At 42.0% G+C, this 27,838-nt stretch overlaps 1 protein-coding gene across 5 annotated transcripts in view; it reads right to left on the reverse strand.

The window, feature by feature from the left end:
- MAP4K5 (mitogen-activated protein kinase kinase kinase kinase 5) overlaps positions 1-27,838 on the reverse strand; it is a 71,813-nt gene that overhangs the window by 21,331 nt on the left and 22,644 nt on the right. For 3 of the 5 annotated variants that reach the window (XM_061998562.1, XM_061998560.1, XM_061998561.1), the window contains exons 4-16: positions 14,507-14,597; positions 13,314-13,378; positions 12,090-12,145; positions 10,832-10,879; positions 10,700-10,742; positions 8,957-9,029; positions 7,927-8,058; positions 7,355-7,417; positions 5,207-5,288; positions 4,463-4,579; positions 4,080-4,158; positions 2,981-3,039; positions 1,908-1,972 (exon numbers count right to left, since the gene is read on the reverse strand). In XM_061998562.1, the coding sequence (XP_061854546.1) occupies positions 1,908-1,972; positions 2,981-3,039; positions 4,080-4,158; positions 4,463-4,579; positions 5,207-5,288; positions 7,355-7,417; positions 7,927-8,058; positions 8,957-9,029; positions 10,700-10,742; positions 10,832-10,879; positions 12,090-12,145; positions 13,314-13,378; positions 14,507-14,597 (973 nt within the window). The remainder of the gene's footprint in view (positions 1-1,907; positions 1,973-2,980; positions 3,040-4,079; positions 4,159-4,462; positions 4,580-5,206; positions 5,289-7,354; positions 7,418-7,926; positions 8,059-8,956; positions 9,030-10,699; positions 10,743-10,831; positions 10,880-12,089; positions 12,146-13,313; positions 13,379-14,506; positions 14,598-27,838) is intronic. The other 2 variants (XM_061998563.1, XM_061998564.1) reach the window with 2 other exon arrangements.

The following is a 27,838-nucleotide window of genomic DNA, read 5'->3' on the forward strand; positions in this document are numbered from 1 at the left end:
ACCCCACCAGCTCACACAACCTTCCATGTTCCATCATACTTCACATCACCCACTGAGGAATGACCATCGGGGTAACAAACAGGAAAACAAAAGCATATTTTACAAAAAGCAACCCAGTTAAATTTTAGATTGATGTAAAATTTCCCTGAAAGTTACTTGTGAAGGGAAAGCAGCAGACACTTGACAACAGGAACTGTTAACAAATTTAAACCACCAACAAAACCACCTCGATAATACAGAAAATCTAGGAAAAAAAAAAGGATTTAAAAATGCTATTATAAGGATGAGAAAAAAACCAAAGAAACAAGTTCCATCATTAGGTACACACTCTGGTATTCCCCCTTGCCAATCCACTAAGTCCTGGGTCAAAGATATCAATCACCACGCACTCTGATAAAAGCCAAAGGGCATGAAAAGCACGGGCTCCCAGCACACATCCTCTCTGCACATCCCTGGCATTACTCAGAATTGCTGGGACAGAAGAGCTAAGCATTTCCTGTTTATCTTTTCAAACTGGAAGTGGTTTCCAAATAAGCAGCACAGATTCACCATCCAAAAACTTTATCCTGTCCTCCTTTCAATACTAAACCTGTATCTATGTACTGATTTACAGCCCTAGCAACATCTGCTACAGCTACACTCATTCTGCTTTTAATACAGCCTGGTACAGGCAATCTTAACACTGCTACAGAAACAGAATCAAATCGATAAGTCACTTTGCTGGGAGGAGTTTCCCTCCCTCCCTCCCTGCTCCTCGACCCCGCAGATTCCAGCTGTCTGCAGAAAAGCCAGCACTCATGACAAAGGCTTTCAATCTGCAGCTCCTCAGGGTCACACAAATAAGCCCAGAGAGGAAGGAAAGCAGTCACTGTCATTCCTGGCAGGGGAGAAGCAGAGCCTAGATGGCCACCCCAAACTTCTACCATGATGACAGGGAGAACAGAAAACCAGGTTAAACTTATAAAGACCCAAACACTGGCAATCATCTCATCACAGCCAGCCTTCCAGGAGGCTGCAATGTCAGCTGACTGTTTATGCAAGACTTTATCTGCAAAAAAGCCAAAGTAATTGTCTGCTATTCGGTTCCAAAGAAAGATGGGAACCAGCCTCTTTTAGCTGAGCGATTACTTCAGCTGAAATTCCAACTTTCTCTACTTACGTGCATCAATCAGTATTACTGAACCTCCATATTCCTCATTTCAAGTTCAAAGATTCCCTTTAAGGGCAGAATCCAGTATTTTTCAGCAGAAGGAAGCCACATGGCTAATAAATTCAGTCCTAATTTGGACAGTTGTGCTGCCTTACCTCAGACCTGCTTTATCCCAGGGGAAATCAGTTACAGCATATCTTTATCTAGTAGATTTCACCTCAGAACTTGACTGTATTACAGATTCCACAGATCAGACATCCACAACAGAAACAATCATGCCATCATACTGAGCTTGGTAAAACTAAATCTTCAGAACTGGTTTCTCCTTCCCTTTCCTGGAAGTACATGACTTCAGGGCTGCAAAGATACTTTGCCACAGCAGGTCATAACCACAGCTGTGGCTCAGAAGTGGAAGGGCAGCACAGGATCCTGAGCTCAGCCCTAGCGAGGTTATCAGCTTTGCTTTGGAGGATTGACTTCAGCTGTGTTATTTCTGTGTGGCAGCCATAAATCTTCACTTTCCTGCTACAACAAATTCAAAACAAACTACTGTTCAGAGATGAAAATCCATTCCCCAAGGGAATGATCAACCAACCACAGAAGGAGCACCACATAACGGGTAAAATTGTGTTTAACTTTACAAATATTACCGTGCATTATGGCTTATGATTTTTCCACCATAGATGAAGTATTCTTTCAGAGTGCATTTTCATTCTAAGTCAAAGAAATAAAATATGTTTGCAAACTCTGGACTTACTTGCTGCTTCCACCATCAACAAAAGGATTCCAATGCGAAGCAAAGTCAGTGCCAGCTGCCACAACCTGAAGATACAGAAATGTTGGGTTTTTTCCCCTCTGTCAAACTTCAGTACTTTATCCACAGCATATGAAGAGGCCTGGGAGATTCCCAAGCGCTGCAGAATGACCCATAAAGCAGTAAAATAATATTCCAAGGTGAGAAAAAAGGGTTTACAATCTCATCATAAGGCAACTCTTGAAAAGCTATCTCATTCTTCTTAGACTGAGACTTCAAAGCAGCACCTGGAAATGGTGCAGTGCCACTATCAAGTGGCAATAAGTAACAGGAAAACAAATTATTGAAAATTCAGGAAGGATTTGCACTCAGGGCACTTCCAAGACAGTCTTTCAGCAAGAGAAGACCCTGCAGCCCCCTCCAAACCTGTATGGGATGCCAGCAGCAGAGGCTAGGAGCATTCCTGTCAGTAGATGTGGCACTAAGGGGAGTCCACCAGTAACGTGAACCAGCTGAACTCGTACCTACCTGGTGAACTGCAGCACAGCTGTAAACACCAGGGATGGGGCTATCTCTGGAGTGCTCAGCACTGATGTCTCCAAACCTCAACTAAGAGCAGCTGTTGTTATTCACAACACTTATTAAAAAATGGAGCCCTTGTGTACACAGGCAAATACTGAGGCTAAAGAACGTTAATTAGCTGATCTGCAGTAAACTGCTGAGGGCTGGAACAAACAGCAGCAGCTCACAGGGGGTAGAACAGGCTGCATGCAAACTGGCAATCTTCCAAACAAGCAGCAGCAACTGAACCCCAATGACAGAAAGATCAGGGACTCAGATGCTGAGTGGCCTCTTCACATTGTCAAATTAATTGGCACAGGTGGGTTTTTTCTCATCTGAGCATGACTTTCCACACAAAGCATGGAGGGCAATTCATTTTCTTTAAAATGTAGCAATTGTCTGGGGACCAAGAGAGCTCACGACTATTTTTCAGAGACACCTTACTGAGACTTGAACCACAAAACAAACAAGACAATGATTTTAATAAATGAAGGAAAATCCAAACCCATCCTCACCATTTCATCCCGAGCTTCTGTTTCTTTCCGCAGAGGGGGCTCAAACTGCAGCTTATCAACTGCAAAACATTTACATTTTCAAATGGAATACACACAATTTTATACTAGTGCCCTTCTCATGCTTACTTCAGTGAAATGCATGTTGTGACAGATATAAATATTATGTACACAACACTTAATTTACCTATAAAAATATGACCATTGCTTAAATACCAGCCTTATTACCTAAATGCTTGTTTGCAAACACAAAACCCACAAGAAAGAAACAGGCCAGAAGTAAATACCAAGTCATTATATGAAAGTACACTAAAACGTTAACTGCTTAACCACATGTTACTTCTGGTGCATGTGAAAGAGAAGAAAGAGGCTTTTGAACAGCAAGCTCCTAAAAGTGTGATGTATATGATGCAGAGGAGCAGAGAGCATTTAAACTACAAAATTCATATGTTCAAACTTAGAGAAATATCATTTCTTGCCTCAACATTCCAACTTAGACCCAACTGAGTAGTGTGTTTGTATTGTCTTAAAAGAAAAGAAAAGTCATATTAAAAGAAAATGCATTATGTTAATGTGCACCCCGGTGAGGACAGCTGTTTTAACAACAAGGGCTTCATCGAGGTCAAGGAAAGGTTTCACTTACAAACTTGAAACAATGTGCAAACACAGAACACTACAGTTTTTCCTGTATTTTCTTATCACACTGTAACACCCAAGGCCCTCATGTGAAAAGATGCCCTCCTAATTATCAAGTCACTCATGTGTTTTTGATGTTTGCACATGGTTTTGCTGCTTTAAGCAAAGCTGCACGGTCTGACAGGAATCACAGAGCTGGAAGGCCACACTCATGCCAAGGTTTCCACATAAACATTACGATGCAGCAACGAGATGGAATGAAATAGCAGAAAAATATGCAACTTTGCATTTTGGTTTTGGAAAAATATTATTGAAGAATCACGTCTACGTGCTATTTCTTCTGGGTTTGTTGTGCCAACAGTAGAAGAGATTTTCCAGAGTACACAATAAAAGAATGACACCAACAGCCTCCATTGGTAGAAGCAAACCATCACCACGAAATGGACAAAGCACATGAGGAACTTACAGTTTATCTCTGAGGCCGTTCTTTCTGCCCTAATGTTCCTGTTTGTAGAACGAATCGTATGGCGGATAACAGAGTGAGGCTGCAAGGGTTATAAACAGGAAAGCTGAGAGAAGTTGTGTGGCTTTCTGTTGGATCTCAATCAACAATCAAGCCACCAAGAAGAATAGCTGTTGCAGTCATACACTTTAATATGCACAGGATCCTTCTATACACCCTCAGCATATGTGTGGCAAGCACCGTAGCAATTTTTCCTGGCATCTCCTGCACGGCAGCCCTAAGAATGTTGGGGCAGTGCCTCTGTCAAGTTGCAATCTTACATTCCCAAAGCAAAGATATTTAAAACCATAGTTTTACATAAAGACAGAAAACAAATATGTTCTCACCTCAAAATCGTCATCATCGACTTCACTGTAGTGTGTATGGTTGTCAGGATTATTAACTTTGTCCAACAGCTCAACTGCTAAAGATCTTGAAAGACCAGGCTGCCCTACAAAGCTATGCTAGAATCACAGAAAAGAACAAGTTACAATATGCAAGTGATATGTAACTTCTATGAATACACATCCAATACAGAATGTTACTGAATTTTGCCTGCTTTCTGGGGACTCCACTATTTCTTTAATGACTCCTTAATGGACAGACTTTCTAACTCTTCCATAAACATGGAAAAGTCACACTTTCGGCCACTTGTCAATTAAACTCTGAGTCAAACAAACAATTACACTCTAACTTAACTTTTTACACAAGTAGTTCAGTTGAGTTTATGAAGCAAAAATAGATACATGAACAACTGCTCAATACATTTGTTTTCTGCTTCTGGGTGACAGGAAGGGTCAACGTCTTACACAGCTGTGTCTAGGAGGCTGAGACACCCATTTGCAGGAAGGACAAGGCTGAAGACAGAACATGAAGCAGACTTCTGTAATTGTTCCTACCAAAAACTGTTTTAAGATCTTGATACTGAACAAAATCTTGGTGCTTCCTACAGTTAACCAATGTCTCTCTCCTTCAGATTTCATCACTCATGTTTTAAGATGAGAGAAATAAATCGGTTCTAGTTTGCTCTGTTGTCCACTGAGAAGCAAGAGATCTCTTATGGCAATCAGTAAATGTTCCAAGTTACTTACAGCAAGGAGTCTGTCTGCTGTCGGTCTCTTCTTTGGATTTTTTGTAAGTGCTATTTTGACAAAATTATGGAATGTTGATGACCTTAAAAGAAAAATGAGGTTTTACATCTAATTTGTCAAGGAGGTATTTTGATTTTAACACAGTTACTAACCAGATTACAAAAGGGAGTGCTAAATTACAATGTCATCCAGGTTCCTCATCTCAGGTTTGAATAATTACATTTCCAAGTTACCAAAACAGAGGAAAACCCATTTGATTAATGGAGATTATGTGGAAAGTTTTGGTACAGAAAGTAAACCAAACCTGTATGGTGCTATTTCAACTTTTTCCCTTTTTAATTGTTACAGAATTAGGTATCAGAAATAAAAATTGTGAACTGTGTACCGAGCAAACCCCCAAAAACTAGGCAAACTTATCAATTTCACTGTTCTGGGCTACAGGCAGGAAAAGAAAACACAAAGTTCTAGACAGAGACTCAACCTATTCTTTAAAATGTTTTGTTGCTATTTTCAGGACAATTTAGGTGACTGTGTCATATCTGGATTAGGACTCAATGTCATGACTGGACCTACAACCTTTCAGGCATTTTTCTCCCAGTTGCATTCGTGGTAGCGTGTGTCTCTGGGGACAACATTAGCCCAAGTTTGCTTGCTTTCAAATCACATTACAAAATACATTTCCTCTTCCAGTCTTAGCACCTGAGAAGGCAGCACTGCAGAAGTGGATTGGCTGGCGTTACACTGAGCAGTTCCAATACAAGAAATATGCACTTAGAAGTTATATTCTGGGAAGTATTCTTAGAAGTATATTTCTGGGAAGGAACAACCCCAAGCACCAGTACAGGCTGGGGGTCAAACTGCTGAAGAGCAGCTCTGCAGAGAGAGACCTGGGAGTCCTGATTGATAATAAGCTAAATATGAGCCATCAATGTGCCCTCATGGCCAAGAAGGCCAATGGCATTCTGGGATGTATCAAGAAGAGTGTGGGCAGCAGGTCAAGGGAGGTTCTGCTCCTCCTCTACTCTGCTCTGGTGAAGCCTCATCTGGAGTCCTGTGTCTAGTTCCCCCTCAAGAGGGACGGGGAAGTGCTGGAGAGAGTCCAGCACAGGGCCACCAAGATGATCAGGGGACTGGAGCATCTTTCATATGAGGAAAGGCTGCAGGCTCTGGGGCTGTTTAGTCTGGAGAAGAGGAGACTGAGGGGTGATCTTATTAACACTTATAAATATCTAAAGGGTGGGTGTCAGGAGGTTGGGACATCCCTTTTTTCTATAGTAGGTAGCAACAGGACAAGGGGTGATGGGATGAAGCTGGAACACAAAAAGTTCCACTTAAATATAAGAAAAAACTACTTCACTGTTCAGGTGAGGGAGCCCTGGCACAGGCTGCCCAGAGGGGTTGTGGAGGCTCCTTCCTTGGAGGTCTTCAAGACCCACCTGGACATGTTCCTATGTGACCTGATCTAGGTGACCCTGCTTCTGCAGGGAGGTTGGATTAGATGATCTCAAAGGTCCCTTCCAACCCCTACCATTCTATGATTCTAAGTGTTTTCTCCTTTTCTCTAGCACACATTTGCCCACTCAAACAACCTAAGGTAAAAAGACTGAATAGGAGCATCTTGAGTAAAAAATCCAGCACTGTTTTGGGCCTCATAAATAAAACGTTAGTGAGTGTGGGACAAAATCCTGCAGGCCCAAGGAAGGTAGCACAGGTTAAAGAAATCAAGAAAGGATTAAACAATTACCTGTCCCACTGACAGTGGCTAATGCCCTATAATAGGAATTAAGGGAAAAGGGTAAAAATAATGTTTTTTCCTAGAACAGAAAAAGAAGACCTAAGAAGGGAGTTTCACTTCCCTCTGGATCATTGGCAGGGATTGATTTACATAGACCATGTCCCACACTCCTGGTTTTGCTATGTCAGAAAATATCTGCTGCCGGACCTTAACCCTCTCATTTGCTTTCAGACACCTATAACGACCAACTAGTTGTTTCTCAGTGAGACTTCCTACATGTGAAATCATCTCCCAGGTTCCTGGGTTTAAAACTAGCATGCACTATTTTTCACTGTCTCCCTTCCTCATTAATGACAAATTGTTTTTTTCACGTTATCTACAAAATATTGAACAAAGGAAGGAGCTGAACCTACCATTTTGCTTTTTCCTTTAGTTTTGGTGGTTGAAAATTACTTTTTGACATTAAAAACAGAGCTCTAAAGGTAAAGGAAGAATAATGTTATTATATGGTTAAAAAAATAATCAATATCTAAACACTTTAATACTTTACAGTAAGAATCAAACTAGTGAAACAGGATTACAGCCTATAGTGTGTTAGAGGACAGACAGTAAAACTGGCAATTTTCTTATCTTTAAGTAAATCTTTTTATTGCCATGGATAATCCTGTTAAACATAAGGCTACAGCTTCTGTAGCAATTTACTATCCAGTGACAGCAAACCTGTACCTTTTCTTAATCAGATTGTTGATGACACTAAAAACAAATCAAAAATTTTGTCTCTAATTCAAATTCTAAATGTAAGTCTTCAGCTTCAGGCCAATGCCTTAAAACAGACACAGCTGACGCAGAAAGTAGATGTCTGATGAAGGAATCCTAGCGTGAGTTTCTAGGTCTGAGCTATAGAGAAGGTTAAACTACATCAAGACAGTCCCTGCTGGGACTGAAGGTGGTCCTAGAGATGTAAGCAAGCCCCCAGGCAGCAGACCTCATGGGGTGAAGATCAAACATAGGTGGCTGAAGCTCTGCAAGTTCAATTGCCGTTATGCCAACTGCCCAGATGTCGCAGAGCTGGTTGTATCCACCGTTCTTCTCCACCGCTGCAACCTCTGGGGCCATCCTTGAAAAGCAAAACGCATTGTTCATGGAGAGAACCAGCTGCCCACACACAGGGGCACAAAGCACATGACAACCCTATAGCAGAACCTTCCCCGAGGAAGGTCTGTCAGGGAAAAGCCTGACGTCCCCCTCCCCTCTCATGGCATTAGGGGAGCAGAGAAGCACACAGACATGAAGTGTTTTGCCCGAGGTCATGGGCTGGACAAGGGCTAGGAATAGAACCAGTCTCATGATTCCTGGTGAAATGCTTTAATGACCAGATAATCTTCCTGCCCTCAGTCCTCCTTCTCCAACAGGATAAAGAGGGCAGCAAACAATTAAAAGCCATTGTCTGGCTAAGCTGTATGTGCTCGTTCAGTCTATACCAAGAATAGTTCCTCAGGCACCTCAACTGCATCACAGTAATGCTAGAAACCAACAGCAGTTAAATTTGCATATATAATCCACCTCAAGAGTCACAATATTTGCATATTAAATGCTGTCTTGTACAGACAATCATCAGAATAGATGACTAAAAGACAGTCTAAAATCTGTTTCTCTTCACAATTCTTTCTGTACAGAAATCAGAAAGACATCATTTTGTTTATTCACTAAAAGTAAAAGAAGTTATCGAGAAGCTAAACAACCATTACATCTCCAGCAAAAGGATAAACCTGTGATAAACAGCAATCCTGCCTCAAATATCAGATAGCTTGTGTTAGAGCAACAGATCAACTCCAATCAGTGCTTCCCAGGCTTTTACCCTTTGGGTATTTTACTTGGAGGAAAGGGGATTTAGGTAATCGCTACATATAATTTTAAAACACGTGTCCATACTTCAGTGTGTGTATTTTGGAATTCTTAGCATAAATACAGACTTAGCTTTGCACACAATCACAGCAATCGATGTAGTTTATTACCAGTAAGGGGTACCAATAAATGATTTCCTCTTTGCAATGGTGGCTGTTATTTTTGCTGCTACACCGAAGTCAGCTGGAAAACAAAATAGTCATAGTTTTAGTAATCTCATTTTAAGGCCTCAATTCTACTCTAGGAAGTATCATGCTATGAAAGAACAATCAAGTTTCTCATCCAATTTAAAAATTCATTAAGCTTCAACAGTTAAAGATTAATAACCATATCAGCTAATGTCTTCACTGACATGACTTCAGATTGAAAAGATTAGTTTCTACATATAGCTCACTCATGATCCTGGCTCTGGTATTTTTCCATCTCACAATAAAGCAACCTCACAAAATTCAGTGGACCTCCAATCTAATATTCAAGAGGAAAAACAGCATCATGCTTTGGAAACGGTGCTATTTCTGTGTTACTGAAGGGGGAACTGTGTGGGGACATACATCTGCTCTCATTTCTGAAGACTCTGTCTAGGGGACAATAATCCTTTGCTCTCAGAGCTGCAGACAATCAGGTAGTCTTGCAGAGCCAAAATAATTCAAGTCCTTTTTTGGTTTTATTGCATTTGTAGTATGATAGCTGGAGGATAACTGTGCGCAAATCTAACTACTTTAGCAGGCAAAGGGAAGGTAGGAGTGCATGACCCAAGTTTAATGCAGTTAGTGGAATCTCCCCTCAGTTTCAAGGTTTTACTTGTTTTGGTTCCTTCTTTAAGAAGCCATATCTTCCCGGCACAGCACGCCTGTCCACCACAGGGGAGGAAACATGTTGAACCACATAGCTTTTCTGATGAGCACCCCATTCCTTCTCCCAGGATGTCTGCTCCCTCCTTCCTGCAGAGCCCTAACTACATGTAGACTTCTATGAAGTGAGGCACCAGACAAGCACACAGGGGTTTTGGAGGCAATGTGCTGAGATAACATGAGATTCAGCCTGTTTGTGCTGTGCTAAATGCAGAGCATCACCAGAGGAAGACAGCAATATAGATCTCTTCTGAGTTTTTAGCTGTAGACCTCAGAGCACTTGCAAAGGAGGAGAGTTTCCCCTTCTGCAGCTGTATGGAAATGCCCATCATATGCTGGGAGAGAGGCACAGCCAGGATTAGGCCCTGCCTTGCTTTTCCACGGGCTGCTAGGCTCAGGAGACACTGTCTGACCCAACGGATCACTGGAGGCTCTGAGGAAGAACTGCCATTCTGGCTAGGAACAAACATGTCAATATTCAGGTAACCCCAGCCTGGCCAATTCCAGGGAAACCTGGGAAGCTTCAAGGCTTAGTGGGTGAAAAAAGAAATTATCTGTATCTTCTTGACAGAAAGCAAAACTTCTCATCTTGTACATATACTAGGCCACGGATACACACCTTCTATAGTCAACTATTGCCCCAAGTAAGAGTAAGAACATCTTACAGTGCAACACCAAAAGGTTCATGCTGCTGAGAACTATAATAACATTGACTGCAACAATACAGGAGATCTGCTGTATTATGCTTTTTCATTTGTAGCAAGCTCAATCTTTGTTGTGCACGTGCTGTCCAACATAAACTAAAACCTTCCAAGAGCTGAATATTCTTCTTAGAAGATGTGGTGTCTACATTCTGGTTATTTTTTTTGTCTTAATAGAATGAAAAAAGTAAAAGACAACTTGCTAAATCAAAGTATCCCAGATTGTACCATAGCTTTTGATTGATCAAATGAAAACCTTCCCATTTGCTTTCTGTCTCATTATTAAATTCAGAAAACTTACCCAATTTGACATCTCCATGGTCTGTTAGTAGAATATTTGCACCCTAAAACACACAAAAGATAAAGCTAAGAATCTTTAATCAGGAGTATTTTTTTGCACTAGAAAGTCTAGTTTCTCAAAGTTCCAAGTTACCTTTATATCCCTATGCATTTTGCCCTTCATATGCAAATAAGCAAGCCCCTAGAAATAAGAGAGACACATCATTTTGCCATTTGTCAACATGCTGCAAAGACAGTTCCATTTAATAAATTTTAATTATTCTATGTGTTTTATCTGAAAGCAAGGAACTTTGAGATCTGCAGATAAGGTGTATGCTGGATTCCGTTCCTCACCTCTCCCAGCTCATTTAAATCAGCTGTGGTATAACATTTTGCATAGATCACAGAATCACAGAACCTTAAGATGCATGTGTATTTTCAAAACAAATCCCAAGATACATCACCTTTTCCCTTTACTAAAATTAACTCTATTTTTGATGTCCTGAAGGTTTCACCAAGCAGGTGTTCAGCCTTTAAGCTGCCCTTCCAGCAATACGAGTCCCTGCAGTAAAAAAATCAAGAATAGAACTGACAGGCAGATGAGTTCACAGATGAGCCTCTGGCAGTGACCAGTTCAGCCACAGCTTCAGGGAGAGGTGTGCGGCTTTGTGGTTCTGTCATGTAATTACCCCTGGATATACAGAGCAAGGAGAGAAAAGTTCCTCTAAGAAACAAGCTGCCTGCATCTTCTTATCATGTAATTAGCAGTTGCAAAAAGAATGAGAATGTCAGTCGTCTGGTTGCAGTATTTTTCCTCCACAAATTATCAGAATTTACTCCCACAGACCAAGCAGGGAGTTTAAAATGTGCTTTTCTCATTACTAAGCCACTTACTGTTGCTTACTAGGTATTGGCTGTTTTCCACAACAAGATTCAAAAATTTGTCCTAAACAACTGCTGCATTGAACCACTGCATTAGAACAACCGATGAGAATAACCCAGTCAACAGTGTGGTCACAGCCTGTGAAGACCCCTGTCCCCTACTGCTCCCTGAAATCAAGAGGCTCACCAAAGAAACTGGAGCAGGGTTGAGTTTCAGTATTTTGGTCCTGCAGTGAGGTCCACAGAGGCACTCTCCCTTGTGTAAAGCCCTTTACAAATTACAGCACAGAAGCAGCACTGCTCTGACAATGATTTTAAGCAAATACTTGTACTGCATTACTGGAGTTCCTTGATAACTTTTATTTACATTATGGAAATTAATAGATTAACCCTTCTTAATTAGTTTCAGTTGGATTCTCAGTGCTTATAAACTTAAGTGTTGCATGGCAGCACGTTCTGAAATCATCTTCTGTATCTACTTTCTACACATGGAGCAAACACTTTATTGTATACCTGTGAAAGTACAGTACCTGTAAAGTTTCTCTGCATACATATGCAATTTGTAACTCTGACAGAGGTCCTGTCACTGAAAATAAGGATTAAAAAGTGTGTGAGTCTACAATATATAACACACAAACAGCATTATGAAGCAGCCAAAAAGTGGTATCTCCATGCAAAAGTTAAAGACTCATTTCACATTAACTGTATTTTACATTGAGCTGAGAAGAGGGTTTTGTTTGCTTGTTTTACAGAAAGGCTTTCTGTAAAAAACCCAGCACCATCACAGAAGACAATACCCACAGTGAGAAGAAAAGCTGTTTTGACAGAAATCTAATTATCATTTTACAAGTAACTTCACAGTAACGTAACATCCTGTATTTTGAGGAAGGTAAAAAACAACAGAAGTGACTTTTGCTAATTTTTGTAATATGAGAAATGGGAATGTTCTATACTGGAGACCTACGGGACTTTGAATTATTTTAAAGGTATTTGTAGTAACTGGTTAAAAAAATGAAGCAGAAAGAGCTCTGGTATACAAAAACTCCATGTTACAAGTTTAAGGCAGAACAAGTCCCCAGACCGTTTTTTAAGCAACATCAATAAATTCTTCTGCAGAATCAATGATTCTAGATGAAACCTCAGAGAGGAAAATAACAACAGAAGAGTGGTATGGTGCTGCAAAGGGGAGGGAATAAAAAGTATTTTTTACACTTTAAAGATCAAATTTTGAGATTTCCCAGTGAAAATTGCTTCCTCGCAGCATGTACATTGTCTATATCCAATTAGTGTCATTTCTGGTTGCAAAACTTTCAGAGGCCTTTTTCCACTCCTTGGGTAAGGAGATAACCTGCTTCTGCACGTGGCATTGAAACATGGGCTGTGAGAAGCCAAGACGCAGGTGAGCTCCGAGTGTACAGCAAATGCAGCTGCTGAAGAGCTCTCTACTGCAATAACTCTTTGGGTCAGTCTCCTAAGCTCATACAGAAAAATAAACAATGTGATGATTAAAAAATAAAGCATGTTCCACCCTAGAATGACAGGGCATTAGCCCAAACCAACAGTCATCCTATTTGAAAAGTGCTCTCAACAAAATCTGTTGACTGTGGCTGAAAACCACTCTTTGTGCCCTAAGAAAAACCACGTGCAGTGCCTGTCCAGTAGCAACCATTCCCTGATAGTTTGCTTATTATTTGTTTTTTTTCTTTGCTGAAAGCTTCCAGAAGGTATAAATGTTTAAATACGTTTCAAAGTACCATGGTAAATATCTTGGAGGGATCCCCCACCGCAGTATTCCATGCATATCCACAGCTTCTCACGGCTATCAAAAGAAAGTTAAAACACAGGCATTAGAAGCTGATTGATCTGTAGACAGAACAGAGCTAATAATGGTTACGTAAAGGATTTTCTGCTGGTCTTGATCACTCTGTTAAAAACATACATTCTGCTATATGAGTAGCAGTTACACATTCTACATGGTATTAATAATCTCAATGTAACAAAACAAAAGTTCTATGCCAGCCACTGAGAAGTGTTTAAACATTAGCAAATGTAAAGAGTGTTGCTTCAACTTTTAGCCACAGTGGAGAGGATGCAGAATAAACACCTGAGGTTTGTCTGCTATCAACAAGATTAGATAACAGAAAACTCAAAGTTTCACTCTTTGTTTGAAATTATTTAATTATATCTAAAACAACACTTCTCATGGCCTCCAAGAGGGGTCCCTGGAATTTAGAAATTCAGCCATTTTCTTCCTGTTGAAGTCCATTTGGGCTGTACATATTACTTCAAAAAATGGAGCCCTTCAAGAAATCAAAGGATGAAGCCTCACAGAAAAAGACCAAGCAGACAAAGTAGTGATACATATTCTCACAGAGCCAATTGATAAATAGCAGAGTTCCACAGAAATGGAAAATATTCCCCATCTTTCTGTATAACATTTAATGTGTGGACTTGAAGATGCAGCCAGTTGGCATCATCTTGTCTCTGCCTCTCAGAACGTTCCATCTGTTACACTAGAATTATGAAAAATGTTATTAGCAGCAGCTCAGATTTGGTGTTTTGCTCTTGCAGCTCAGCAGTTATACTTCCCCAATACCAAGACTACCATTAAATAAAATACCTTAAAGCAATTCTGCTCTAGATAGAGAATGAGTTGGCTTTATATTGGAAGTGCTAAACGTTTAAAATCTGCTCTGCAAGTGAGTAGGACTGGATACATTGCAAGAATTTCTAGAGGAAGTTTCTGTTCTTAGTGATAAAAATATTCCAGCCTTTTGGCCAGTAGAGAAAACAAAGTATTAGTCACTTTTTTTTTCCAAAGCCAACTGGGAACTGAAGGGAATTCAACCGAGACAAGAACATTGAGAGAGGACATAAGCACTAAACCAGGCTGAGCATTGTTTTAGGAAAGAACAGCAGAAATGCAGGCATAAAAAGTGGAGTTTACCTGAGATAGCTCCCAAAATAGGCCACTATGTTGCAATGTTTGCATTCTTTAACCATATATATTTCTTGCTGTATCAATGAAAAGTCATCTCCTGAAAAACAGGAAGCAGCCACAGTTACACCACACACGACTGAACACTCACAGAGATCTGAAAGTGTACACATAACTCAAAAACAAGCCATGGGCCTTGATAAATGCTAAGCCCTTCATGGGGGTTTCCTAGCACTGCTCAGCAATGGTTATCTACATACACCATCCTCTCAGTTTGCATTCTTTGTTACATGCTTTGCACGAGGCACAAATATTTCTTGCAGATCAACAGAGAAGGGCTGGCCTGGTGGCCTGAACATGATCCATCAGTTAAGACAGCTCAGCACACAGTGAGAAAGCTCTGAAAAGAAGCAAAGGGATCTGAGAGAGGGAAGGGAGCATGTGAGAAGCCTCTGGAGCAGCCCCTGTGCAGCTGTCAGATAGCCCCAGCTGAAGCTGATTGAGTTTTACAGGGACAATGCTGCTCACTGCACAAAGGTACCAGCAACAGAAGGGAAGATTGCTGCAAGCTAATTCTAGTTCTTTGCCTGAAACCCAAAGAGATCACACACCGTAGGCTCCTCATTAAAAAGTGTTTCATTTCAAGAGGACTCTGATAGAGCATATGGCCTGCACACCCACTCAGCCACCACTGACTCAGAAGAGAAGCAAAAAGTCCTCAGCACAGGCTGCCTTGTCATGGCAGCATTTTTGGATGAGCACAGCTACATAAGCACATTTGCACATTCTAAATACCCTTTGCAAAGAAAGAAAGAAAAAAATCTACTGCAAAATATCTTATGACCAGAGCAATAGCCTGGCACGTTTCTGACACTTCAATTTAAAAGGACAAAAGCCAACAGAAATTTTAAAAAACAATTTCATAGATGCAACAAAGTAAACAAATAGATATATTTGTTTACTTTGTTGCATCTATGAAATTGTTTCATAGATGCTAGGAAAAAATTCTTAATTCCCCTTCCAAACAGTGGATGTCCTCCCCAGAATCTGGAGCCAGCCCAGTGCTGGGGTGGATGGGCCTGAATGGCAGCAGTGACACATCAAGTAACATCGGCACAGGCTGACAGCCTCTCTCTGAAGAGCAGCATTGCCACAAACCAGCCTGTTAGGCCATACTAGACGTGTGCCTGCTTTGTGATCATTAATATCTCTATATGTATGTTAATACTCTTATTCTTCCTTTGGCATCAACAAAACTTCAACCAGCTTGCAAGATGTGAAAGACTAGAAGTTAGAATTTAGATAAAGGTTTTTGATAAAACTCTGCTCCAGGCAGTATGGGAACCACCACGTTCTCTCTAGGGAAAAACTGGTTTGTGTGTTGGGTTTCACTATTAAGTCTGGGATGCGTAACCCAGAAAACATGTACTGCTTTGTACAGCTCCTCTTAATTTATATGATTTTGACAAGTCCAAGAGGTCTCAAGCACTGCTGTAAATTCTCTTTGGATTCTTCACGTGTTTGTTTGACAAGTAACAGCGTAGCTAGTATTTTTAACAACCTCTTTAAGAAGAGTTGGGTTTATTTTCTGGGCTTTGAAGCAACTTCCCTACATACAATAGAACATAGCAGATGTTTACAGATACAGCCCATTTGCTATAATGACAGAATGGTAGGGGTTGGAAGGGAACTCTGAAGATCATCCAGTCCAATCCCCCTGCTCAAGCAGGCCCACCTAGATCAGGTCACACAGGAATGTGTCCAAGCTGGTTTGGAAACCTCCCGAGAAGGAGCCTCCACAACCTCCCTGGGCAGCCTTGGCCAGGGCTCCCTCACCTCAACACCAAACAAGTTTCTCCTTAAGTGGAAGATTTTGAGTTCCAGCTTTTGTCTATTATCCCTTGTCCTGTCACTGGACAATAGAAAAAAAGGGCTGCCCCATCCCCTTGACAAACACCTTTCAAATAACTGTAACTGTGAGTGACCCCTCAGCCTTCTCTTTTCCAGGCTGAACAACCCCAGTTCCCAAAGCCTTTCCTCATAAGGAAGACGCTCCAGTCCCCTCAGGATCTTGGAGGCCCTGCACTGGCCTTTCTCCAGCAGTTCTTTGTCCCTCTTGAGCTGGGGAGTCCAGAGCTGGACACAGGACTTCAGATGAGGCCTCAGCAGGGCTTTTCAAGTGATCATGAGCTTTATGTCTCAATGACTAGCAGACTTTTCCTTATGAATATAACCATGGAATACAAAGGTAGAAGGGAACACACTTGTATGAGTGCATCCCTGACTGATTTCAGTAAATCCTCAATGGCTTTGTGGAGTTCAATTGTATGGAGAAACACTTCACTGGGGCAGGAAAACATAAGTAGAAGAGTTTCAAATGTCAAGAGTCTTTTTTTAAACAAAAATAGTATTTTTTTAATAATGAAAAAATGCAAAGGCAACACAATTTCCATAAATTTAGCACAGATTTCATGCTGTGCTTGTTTTGCGGGTTCCCTTTCAGCTACAGTTTTGCTTGAATTAATGCACCTTGCTCATAAATGCTATGAACAAAGGATTTCTGCCGTTAAATCAGATGGATTAATTCTTCCCGTTTCTCTGATAAACTTCCTGAAGGAAATTGTTGAATGCTCACAGATAACTAACTGGTGCATTTTAAAGCTACAGAAGTTAGTCAAGAAAATCAAACCTAAGCAAGTTTGGAGGCAAAGGCCTTGCACCTCACATCAAAGAAGGTACTGTCTTTCTCTAACCCTTCTAGCTGTCCATGAGGTCAGAGCATTGAATGCCAAATCCACGCCCTCTTCTTAAGCTTCCATCTTCAAGTCAAAGCATCTTTGATATGTCAAAAGCAGCATCTCAGAATCATAGAATGGTAGGAGTTGGAAGGGACCTTTAGAGATCATCCAGTCCAATCCCCTGCAGAAACAGGTCCACTTAGAAGCAGGTCACACAGGAATGTGTCCAGGCGGGTCTTGAAGACCTCCAAGGAAGGAGCCTCCACACCCTCCCTGGGCAGCCTGGGCCAGGGCTCCCTCATCTCAACAGTAAAATAGTTTTTTCTTACATTTAAATCATAGAATCATAGAATGGTAGGGGTTGGAAGGGACCTTTAGAGATCATCCAGTCCAATCCCCTGCAGAAGCAGGTTCACCTAGGTCAGTTCGCATAGGAACATGTCCAGGTGGGTCTTGAAGACCTCCAAGGAAGGAGCCTCCACAACCCCTCTGGGCAGCCTGGGCCAGGGCTCCCTCACCCTCACAGTGAAATAATTTTTTCTTATATTTAGGTGGAACTGTGTTCCAGCTTCATCCCATTATCCCTTGTCCTGTTGCTAGATACAATAAAAAAAGGGATGCTCCAGCCTCCTGACATCCACCATTTATATACTTGTTGATTCCCCCTCAGTCTCCTCCAGACTAAACAGCCCCGGTTCCTGCAGCCTTTCCTCATAAAGAACAGGTGAATATTGTCATGTATGAAAATCACAATCAAGAAGCATCCCCATAACAGCAAAAACTTGCTGGCAGCAGCTGGAATTGCCCATTGACAGCACATTGATTGGGCTGCTGAGCATGGAGCAATGGCAATGTCAGTTCTAGGAACTGGGATTAATGGGCAAAAATTGAAGGTGGTTTTGGCTAGAAAAAGACTGACAGAAAATATTAAAATCTTCATGCATATTAAAGAATATCAAGGGTCTGGGAAGAAGGGATAATCTGATCTCCAGTTTTATGGTAGGACAATTAGCAATGGGCTTAAAATGCCTTAACCTACTTTCCCTGTACAGATGAAGTTTTTCTTACCAGAGTAACATTGCAACACTGATGTCAAAGGGATGGGAAAGTGTGAAGCTTCCCATTAGAGAAATAAAAAAGAAAACACTGAACAAATATCCAGGAGTGAGCTAGGCAGATTGTGCTTGTAGGGGAGGAAGACATAAAATATGACCTCTTCATTTGTAATTAATAAATGAAGACTCTATGCAAGAAATGGGGTTACCTACAGAAAAAGTCCCCCCAAAAAAGGATTTGGAAGAGGAAATGGTGGTGCAGGCTAAATATAGACAGGAAGCTGATTGAAAAGTAGCAAACAGATGGAAAGAAGTATCCATGAGAAAAGTTTGGCTAAAATATACCAAAAATGATTCTGAAAGATCAGACACAGAGATAGGAGAGATGTATAGTCGTTCAAAGACGACAAGAATGAATTCAAAACAAAGGAATTCAGAGTTTCCAGGCAGCTGGAGTATTGATCTTGGCACAAGACACTGGAATAGTGTAAAAAAATTAAATATCCTTGGATAGCATGAAAAAAAATAAGACAGTAAGACAAAGAATTTGTAGAAAACACTTCATCGAGAGGGAGACAGTCAGATAAAAAGAATTAGATCAATGGTGACAATATGTCCATACAAAGAGGTTTTCATCTGTTTTAGCCATCAGAGATTGCTTGATGCTAAATAACACGGAATTGGAAAAATGTACTTTTTGTCTACTCACATGTTTGCAATTATGGGTTATGTGGCATGCTGAGCAAAAACATCATTTGGGGAGCTGCTGTAAATCACACGAGCAGCGTGGTGAGTCACTCCAGCTTGCTACTATTATGTAATTTCACCTCTGCAGCGAGACACACAGGACACAACGGAGCAGCATTACAATGGAATATTCTCTGCCGATCACAGCTCGCAGTCGAGGCTGCTCTGCTTGGCACAACCAGCTGCTTGTTCTCCAGCACAGCTGGCAGGGAGGAAGAAGACTGCTCAAATTTGCATTGTGTGATGCAATTGGATCAGATTTCAGAAGCTAAGCAAAGCAAGGCCTGGTAGATTCCAAATAAATCCATATTTAAAGAGGAGATCATTGAGTAAACTGATGGCCTGTTAACACTTGTGCCTACCTGCAGACAATACTTCTCACCTATGTGAAATTGGCATGGATAGATGCCTTGCCAAGTTGTTCTACATGGAGAGCATGTGTCTGCTGGATCCACAGACCCCACTCTGCAGCATGGGAAGGATCTGATGGCTCTAGTGCCTGTCATACAGTAATACCAGGTCTTCTGAGCATGCCTGACTGATGTTTTTAAAGCAAGTTTATTTCTGGTAATATTTTCATGTGCTCCACTGACTGCTTTGAGTGATCCTCAAGATCCTGCAAAAAGATGCAGGGTCACTTTTTACAGCTCTTCCTGGGCCAGCTGTGAATCCCTTTATTGTCCAGAAGGCTCCTCGGGGAAGAAATACACAGAATCACAGATTCTTATGGGTTGGAAAGGACCTCGAAAGATCATATAGTCCAACACCTCTGCCAGAGCAGGACCACCTAGTTACTGTTTGAAATTGGTCTATTCTGCATTACTTCAGTGCTGCATCACAGGGCTGATGCTGTGTGGGAACAGAGGGAGGGACAGGCAGCATCCTGAGCTTGCACACAACTGGGAGGAGCAACTGACATGCACAGTGTCACCAAAGGGTGGGACAGAAGCACTGATTAAAGGCCAGATCTTTGAGGTGCCAGCACTTCTGCCCTGAGCTAGTGTCCTCAACATGTGGTCCTCATGAGTCCCAGGATGCTGGATAGACACATCAAGCTGCCTGGCAGGAGGTGTGACGTGCTCCAAAGCCAACCCACTGAGCCTCGCTAGGGAGTTTGACTGTGAATACTTTGCAGACCCGAGATTTTTAACACTGTAATTAACATTTGTTATGTACAAGTGAGATGCTGTTTATCAACAGGACTGGGTGAATACTGCTGTCTGGGAAGGTGAAGGATGGAGAGCAGGGTCGTGCTGTCCCTGATGAGTCCAAATGCTTTCACTGTATTTATACGATCGAGGGACTTTCACCTCCTGAGTTTGCAGAAGCAACTATCATCTCTGCTGCGACCATTCCTCAAATGCTTTTTCCTTCAACAACTTTAGTTTCCAAACAAGGAGATGAATCTCCACAGAGAGTGGCATCTTTGCAGAAACCATTCAGCCCAGCATACAAACCCCATAGCCAAGCAGTATCCATGGGCTGTCTGCTCCTCTGTGTTCATTTCTAGATACCCCCATGCTCTTCAGTTCTCACTCACTCACTCCAAACCACTTTCCTGAACCTCGTGAGGATTCTCTCTCTGCTGATGAAAAGGATGGCTTTCCCAATATCCAGGCTTTTACTTAGATTTGGGTTTGCTGCCAGTCTTTTCCCCCTACCCTCATTAACTCTTGTTATCCAGTCCCCATTTAGATAGCTTGACATACAATACGACTTAACAACAGCTCCCAAATATTTTTGGGACAGTGGAGAGGGTGCAAGGCATTACTGCAGCATCCCATCCCATGGCTATGGCCTGTACAAAACTCCTGCTTTCTTCACTGCACTGCATTGCTCTTTACAAATCATTTTAGAAACAGAGAACAACCATTTTAAAGTTTCACTAAGAAGGAGAGTAATTTAAACCACACAGAAACATCTGAGCTGTTCTATCCGTACCTCTTTTCTTGGGATTCAAGGAAAACTGCAGTCTGACAGAAAGAATTTAAATTCCCCAACATGAAGCTCAGAAACTTGATTCTGAGTAGGAAACAGTTATTTGGAAACACTGATGTTTCCACCAGCAAATTTTACTGCCAGGCATTTAGCTGTCAGCTGCTAACCACTGATGGTACTGATTATCTCTTCACTGATACAAAATACTACTGATGGCAATGTGCTGCCACACGAGTTCTGCAGTAAGTAGCACACAAGTGTTTGGAGTGACTGGCCTAGCACCTGAAACGGTTTCCCCATGTATGTTCTCTTCTGCCCTGCCTGGATCCTAATTATGAGCAGCCATGTCAACATATAACCTACATTCCTATTCCTCAATGCTTTCTACCTTTTCCTCTCTTCTTGCTGTATCTATCTACTGCTGTAATTTCAGCCTTTCATGATCCAATCTTTACTCTTTCACCACTGCCTCTCACTAATGCTAATTTTGTCAAATGATGTGTCCTCCTAGTTCACACTTTCACAACCTGCCTTCACCCCAAATGGACCTCTGTGTTACCTTCCAACTAAAACGTGGGACCTCTCAACTCCTTTCCTACTCATAATACATCCTGCCCTCACCACAATCTCTTTTAACGGTCGTCTTCATCCAAGAAATACTTCACCCAGTCTTGTAAGTGAAAGCTTACACTGCATATAAGCACGAGCTCACCCACCCTGGACTCATACATTTCTGAAAGAACAGCAGATGATAAACACCAAGTAAAATTAGACTGGATTTCAAGAAGTTAAATATCATTAAAATGCTGGGCACTCTACATCAGAAGACCATGCCCTCTCTGTTTTGGTTTGTGTACTCTCCACAGGCAGGCTGAGCAGTTGTATGGTCTGCAGCAGTACCATTCAGGCTACGGCACAGCACAAGGCGATGTCTGGCCTTTAATGGCTTTAGCACAAGTGGAAACTCAGGGGTTCAGCCCTGGTAGCTCCAGGCCAGATTCAGCAGCACTGTAACAAGCTGCACATCTGCCTCTCCCAACAAAACTGTGTTGGTGTCCCCCAGGCTATAGTGATGCCAGCCTGCTGTCACAGGAGGTGGCAGTCAGCAAAGGAGCACAGGGATCAAAAGCAAAAGCTTCTGGTAGTGTCTGACAAGCACATAAAACCTGTGTCTGTTTGAACCATCAAGCACAAAGCACACTATCCCAAGCCTGACCAAGTTACACACCATAAGGCAGGGAAGGTGTAAGTGGAACTGAGAAGTTATTTTCGTGTTTCTTCAACCCTTGTTGGTGCTGCCAACGACAGTTCAAACCCTGCAGGTTTAGTTTAAATGGGCCTCAGGCTTGTTGTTCTCCATAGCTCACAGCATCCCAAGGGAATTTATTATACAGAGAATAGACTGCGTTGCCAAAATGTCGTCCCTCAAAAATTCCCAAAATATCCCAGACTCCACTGTGCTACAGTCGTGGTCCAGAGAGGACAAACCTCCACTGCAGCCTGACTCATTCCCACAGCTCTGTTCCTGTGTGGAACATCAACCTCCACATCTGAACCATGAGATACAAAGCAAACACAATGAACCAGATTTGGTTCTGAATGTTCTGAGCACTGTACTACACACCTTTGGATGACTGCTTTCCCTTGTACAAAACCCCTTGAACAGTTCCAACTCCAGTTTAACATCCAATCTGAAACAGATTAACTGGCTACTTCTGGCCTTCACAGATACCTCAGATGGAAAACGGAAAACACTGGACCAAACTAATACCAGCAAGAGATTTTTCTGTAACCTTACAAAAGGTACAGAGCACAACAGATTAACACCAGCCCTCTGAGTGTCAAAGGTCTCTCTGGGCACTATTTATCATTCCAGCAGTACTTACAATGGCCATTAGCATATTTTCAAATACCTTGTACATTACACTTTCCCAATGAGAAAGTTCTGTGAAAGAAAACTACGTTGGCAAATAGTCACCTCTTTGTATTGACTCCTCACTTGATTCATCTGCTAAACCCATAGAAGGAAGTGGCTTTAGCGTTTCAGACGGTTTTGGCTTCAACGCTGCTGAGTACAGTTGGATTAGTTTCTGAAATAGAATTGGCTCCCAAATTATTTGAAGTATTTACACTCAGTGAATGCTGGGAAATGTCATTAGCGTGCCATAATACTTTTGCCTAATGCTCTCCAAAGTCTATGCCAGAAAAAAAAGTGAAAAACACTGTCTATTTTGATCCTAGCAGCACAGCTTAAGTAACTGTGGTAGCAAATCCAGCATACGACCCAGAAACTCAAATAAATTAATGACAGCAACCTTCTAAGTAGGGAGTTTATTGCCTTTGTCTGGAGAAGAGACAAAGGAAGGTAACAGAAGAAACAAAATGCATATTCAAGTTGGGGTCTTGGCTGTAGTCTTGGAGTCTCTTTGCCTATCAACTCCCTTGCTACCTGCAGTATATGAGGGAATAACACAAACAAACCACAACCCATCCCCTCCTGCCATGTCAGCAGTTTTGCCAAGTCTCCCAAAACGCTGCTATCTTATTGTGTGCAGTTTCTTGTGGCTTTAATTCAACACATTCCTTACCTCCTCTGGGGCACTCTTTGCATCAGAGTCTTTTGTCTTCTGGTCCCAATCCCCCCATCTATGTATTAATCAAGAGTTGAGTTTGAAGCTTTTCTTTTTCCATCTGCTAATTAATTCCCATCTATGAGCCACCTCCTCCTCCTCCTCCTCTCCAAAGGACAGTGCATATAAATCACAAGTCTATTTCTCCGGTGACAAACTTACAACATTTTTACCACGCTTTTTCTAGTTGTGTCCTACAGTCTGACAGGAGCTCGTGCTAGTGCTTGGAAGAGCTGCACTCCCTGAGGGACCGCCACAGCTAGCTGTAACAGCTTCTGACTTTGGCCTGGTCCAGGAATTGATGGTGCTCTGCAAGTACAATGCTACAAAGCTATTCAAAACCTTTAAAATTAGTCAGAACACTGAAGCAGAGAACGGTTTGTTTATTTTTTTAATAAAATCTGGAAGATTTTCAACAGCATGACTGCAAAGACAGTCAGCTGCTGCACAGTCCAGTAACCCTGCAGAGCCAGTAGACATCCCGTAGAACTAAAAACAAATAAATTAGTAAACAAATGCCATGAGCCCTCCTTAAAAATAAAATAAACTTCTACCAAGACTCTCTCTGTGGAGACAGATCTGCGAGTTCTGGTTGATAATAAACTAAACTTCAGCCAGCAATGTGCCCTCATGGGCAAGAAGGCCAATGGCATTCTGGGGGGCATCAAGAAGAGTGTGGCCAACAGGTCAAGGGAAGTTCTGCTCCCTCTCTACTCTGCCCTGGTGAGGCCTCATCTGGAGTCCTGTGTCCAGTGCTGGGCTCCTCAGCTCAAGAGGGACAGGGAACTGCTGGAGAGAGGCCAGCACAGGGCTACCAAGGTGATCAGGGGACTGGAGCATTTTTTTTTATGAGGAAAGGCTGTGGGATCTGGGACTGTTCAGTCTGGAGAAGAGAAGGCTGAGGGGGATCTCATCAACGCTTACAAGTATTTAAAAGGTGTTGTCAAGAAAATGGGGCAACACTTTTTTCTGTCCTGTCCAGTGACAGGACAAGGGGTAATGGAACAACAGCTGAAATACAAAAAGTTCCACTTAAACACAGGAAAAGCTTATTTGGTGCTGAGGTGAGGGAGCCCTGGCCCAGGCTGCCCAGGGAGGGTGTGGAGGCTCCTTCTCAGGAGGTTTCCAAACCCACCTGGACATGTTCCTGTGTGACCTGACCTAGGTGGACCTGCTTGAGCAGGGGAGTTGGACTAGATGATCTTCAGAGGTCCCTTCCAATTCCTACCATTCTGTGATCTTGTGAATACCTCTGCCAAGAGGCTCTGGGTGTACATCCTATGGATGGAGAGCACGTTGGCAACATCTAAAAGATGTATTAAAAAAAAAAAAAACAACAGAAAAACCAGAAGAAATCACTTCCCTGTGACATGTCAGACCAACAACATAATTAAACATTTAAGGCATGGTGCTAATTAAAATGGGATTGTCAATAGTGGTGACTTAGGGCCAGAGTCTTGCACTTTTCATGGTAGTGCTTAAGCAGCACCAAGCAAAGGGAGAGGCTGCTCACCCTCTGGTGAGTCCTGCTTATCCCTCAGATCTAACAGCAGAGGATTCAGACTCTGCTTCAATGCAGTTCTTCAAACTCACAATAAAACAAGACCTACTTTGTCTCAATCAGGTGCAGCAACATGAACACTCGAGGGAGTCTCTCACTGCATTAATAACAGGTTTATACCAATCTTTTTCTGTCATCAAAGCCTTGCTCTGCCCCAGCAGAGAGATTTCCCAGCAGCAAGATTTCACCTGCTGGGAAATGGTTCACTCTTCATGGTACCACAGCCACTGGGTTTCCACCACAATTAACGTTGCCTAATTGCTCTTATCGCTGCAATCCACATAGATAAAACCATCCCTGGTTGGCTAGGGAAGGTTAGTACTCACAGTCACCCAAAGGATTAACTTCCTCTCTGAGTCTCCCCAAGCTGCTTCTACTTTCAGCCTTCAAAACCATCTCTTTGGCTGCACAGTGAAGTGGATTGCAGAACCAACCAGAATTAAAATTAACCCTACACCGAGTCAGGTATGAGGCCCTTCAGCTCTGTGTTCTGTCCCCAGCAGAGGATGTCAAGGAAGTATTTAAAAACAAGTCAAACAGCGATGGCTGTCCCAAAACACCCTTCTGCTCTCCAGGGATTTATGGCCCAGAGAAGCCACTCTGTCATAGATGGGAATCTTTGTATCCAATAGTTTTTCATGTCTTTTTCTCTTGTGTCAATTTGCACATTTGCCTTTTGCACCTATGTAAACAGAACTTAGTACAATGAGGAGTTTCACAGATCTTGCAGAGAAAACCACATTTCCTTGCTGCTCAGAATCTGCCATTCACTTGCTGCACCCGCTGCACCTAAACCTGCTCCCAGCTCAGTCCCCTCGTCTGCTTTCCCCTAAATACACAAGGGATGTGGTGGCACGGGGATGGAATGAAACACACCAGGCCGAGAGAACTATCCTTCTCATTGCCAGATACTGCTTTCCAGTTGAGAAAAGCAATCCCCCAACTAGTGGAAAACCCACACTGTGCACCACATCAAATGATCACAGGGTGAGATGCAGTTCTGCTCCAGAGAGGTTACCATCTAACAAGCTCAAACAGCTGAGGACTGTTGAAGGAGCCAAAATGGCTTGCAGAGGTCGTGCTGGTGGGAATTAAGGCCATGCCCAAGGTTCTGCCCACTGACCACCACTCTCTAAGAGGTCATAAGACCATTTATTCTGGTGGGAGCATGCAGGTTCAGAAACTCAAAGACTTTTCTGTAATAGGGACTGAGCCACAGCCACTAACATCTGAACTGTGTTGTGTGTATGAAGCTGCATTTGCAGGTGATGTTGTTGACTCTGGAAGATGAGAGCTGCAATGGAAACAATGGTACCACCAGCACAGCCTGCTGCTCCTTGTTTACCTGCAGTGATACACCTCAGTGGAAATTTAAAGAAAGAAAGAAAGAAAAGCTAAAGAATCAAGCTGAGCCTTTCTTTTTGTTTATTCACTGGATGTTTTGTCAATTTTTTTCAACTGAAAAAAAATTTCTGATTTCAGGAGCCTTTAATTGTTAAAAAACATAAACACTTGGAAATGAGACACCACGCCCATGGGAAATCTTACATCAAGCAGTCCAGCAGGTAACATACTTCTCTTGGATATGATAAACCTCAAGTTACTTTTTTCATGATCACTTTACAGAAGAGACTAGCCATCACCCCAAACACTAGGCAAGAGTCACTCTCGTGCTGTCTACATCAATTCACATTTAGTTTATACTAAAAGTATATGAAAAGTTTCAGCAGAAATCCTTAAAACTACCTCGGAATGCCTCACAGGTCAGTAGGGAAACCAACATCCTGTGAGGAGGGATTCACAACTGCTGGGCTTCATTGCAATTAAGACAAAGTGGGCCTGAATTTCTCTTCCCCTGTGTTCTCCAACAATGTGACAGATGGGGATTTCCTCTCCCACTTTATAACCAGCACTGCTCTAGTAGTCTAGTTTGAGCAGAAGAAAACAAGGAATGGGGTGAAGCCATCAAAGCACTCCATTTAAGAAATGTTCCCAGCTCTTTTTTCCCACACTCATTTTCAGTTTGGTAGAAACTGCTTTGCTGAGTTAACTCCAATTCATGCACAGCTGCCTGACCATTTCAAAACAGCTGAAACAGCAAAAAAAAAAAAAATCAAGAGATTCCATAGATGATTGTTATCTTAACAAATATTAACAACTGTAAAGACATTATCACCCTTCTCTCAAAGTTTTCATCTGTGATTTCACAACCAAGAAGTATAGGGTAAGGCACAGGGCATTAAGCATTAATCCTCATGTCAAAGGCTTGAGAATTATTATTCAAGGCTAACAGACAATTGGAGAAAATTTAGTTGCCCTAGAAGTCAGATAATACTAAACTTCTATGAAAACTGAACACAGTCACTGCTATTTAAAAACAATAAAAGTCATTAAAATGTTTGGTTTCTAGGACTGACTCTCCAATCAACTATATACAGCACTGGCCATAAGGCCCTCAGTGCAACAGGAGCTGGTTGGATGCCTTGGGTAAGCACCATAGAATTTGAAAAGTTCTGTTAGCCCATATTTAACAGAAAGTTGGAGGAACCACAAAATACAACAGCAGGACAGGCAGAGCCATCTCCCAAGGCTCAGCTCTTAAGGGATGAACATGTGGAAACTGGGAGGAGAGAGAGCAACCTTTCCACTTATCAAGGACCTACAGACATTAG

This window comes from Colius striatus, chromosome 6, assembly GCF_028858725.1.
Source record: "Colius striatus isolate bColStr4 chromosome 6, bColStr4.1.hap1, whole genome shotgun sequence".
In the NCBI taxonomy this organism is placed as follows: Eukaryota; Metazoa; Chordata; class Aves; order Coliiformes; family Coliidae; genus Colius; species Colius striatus.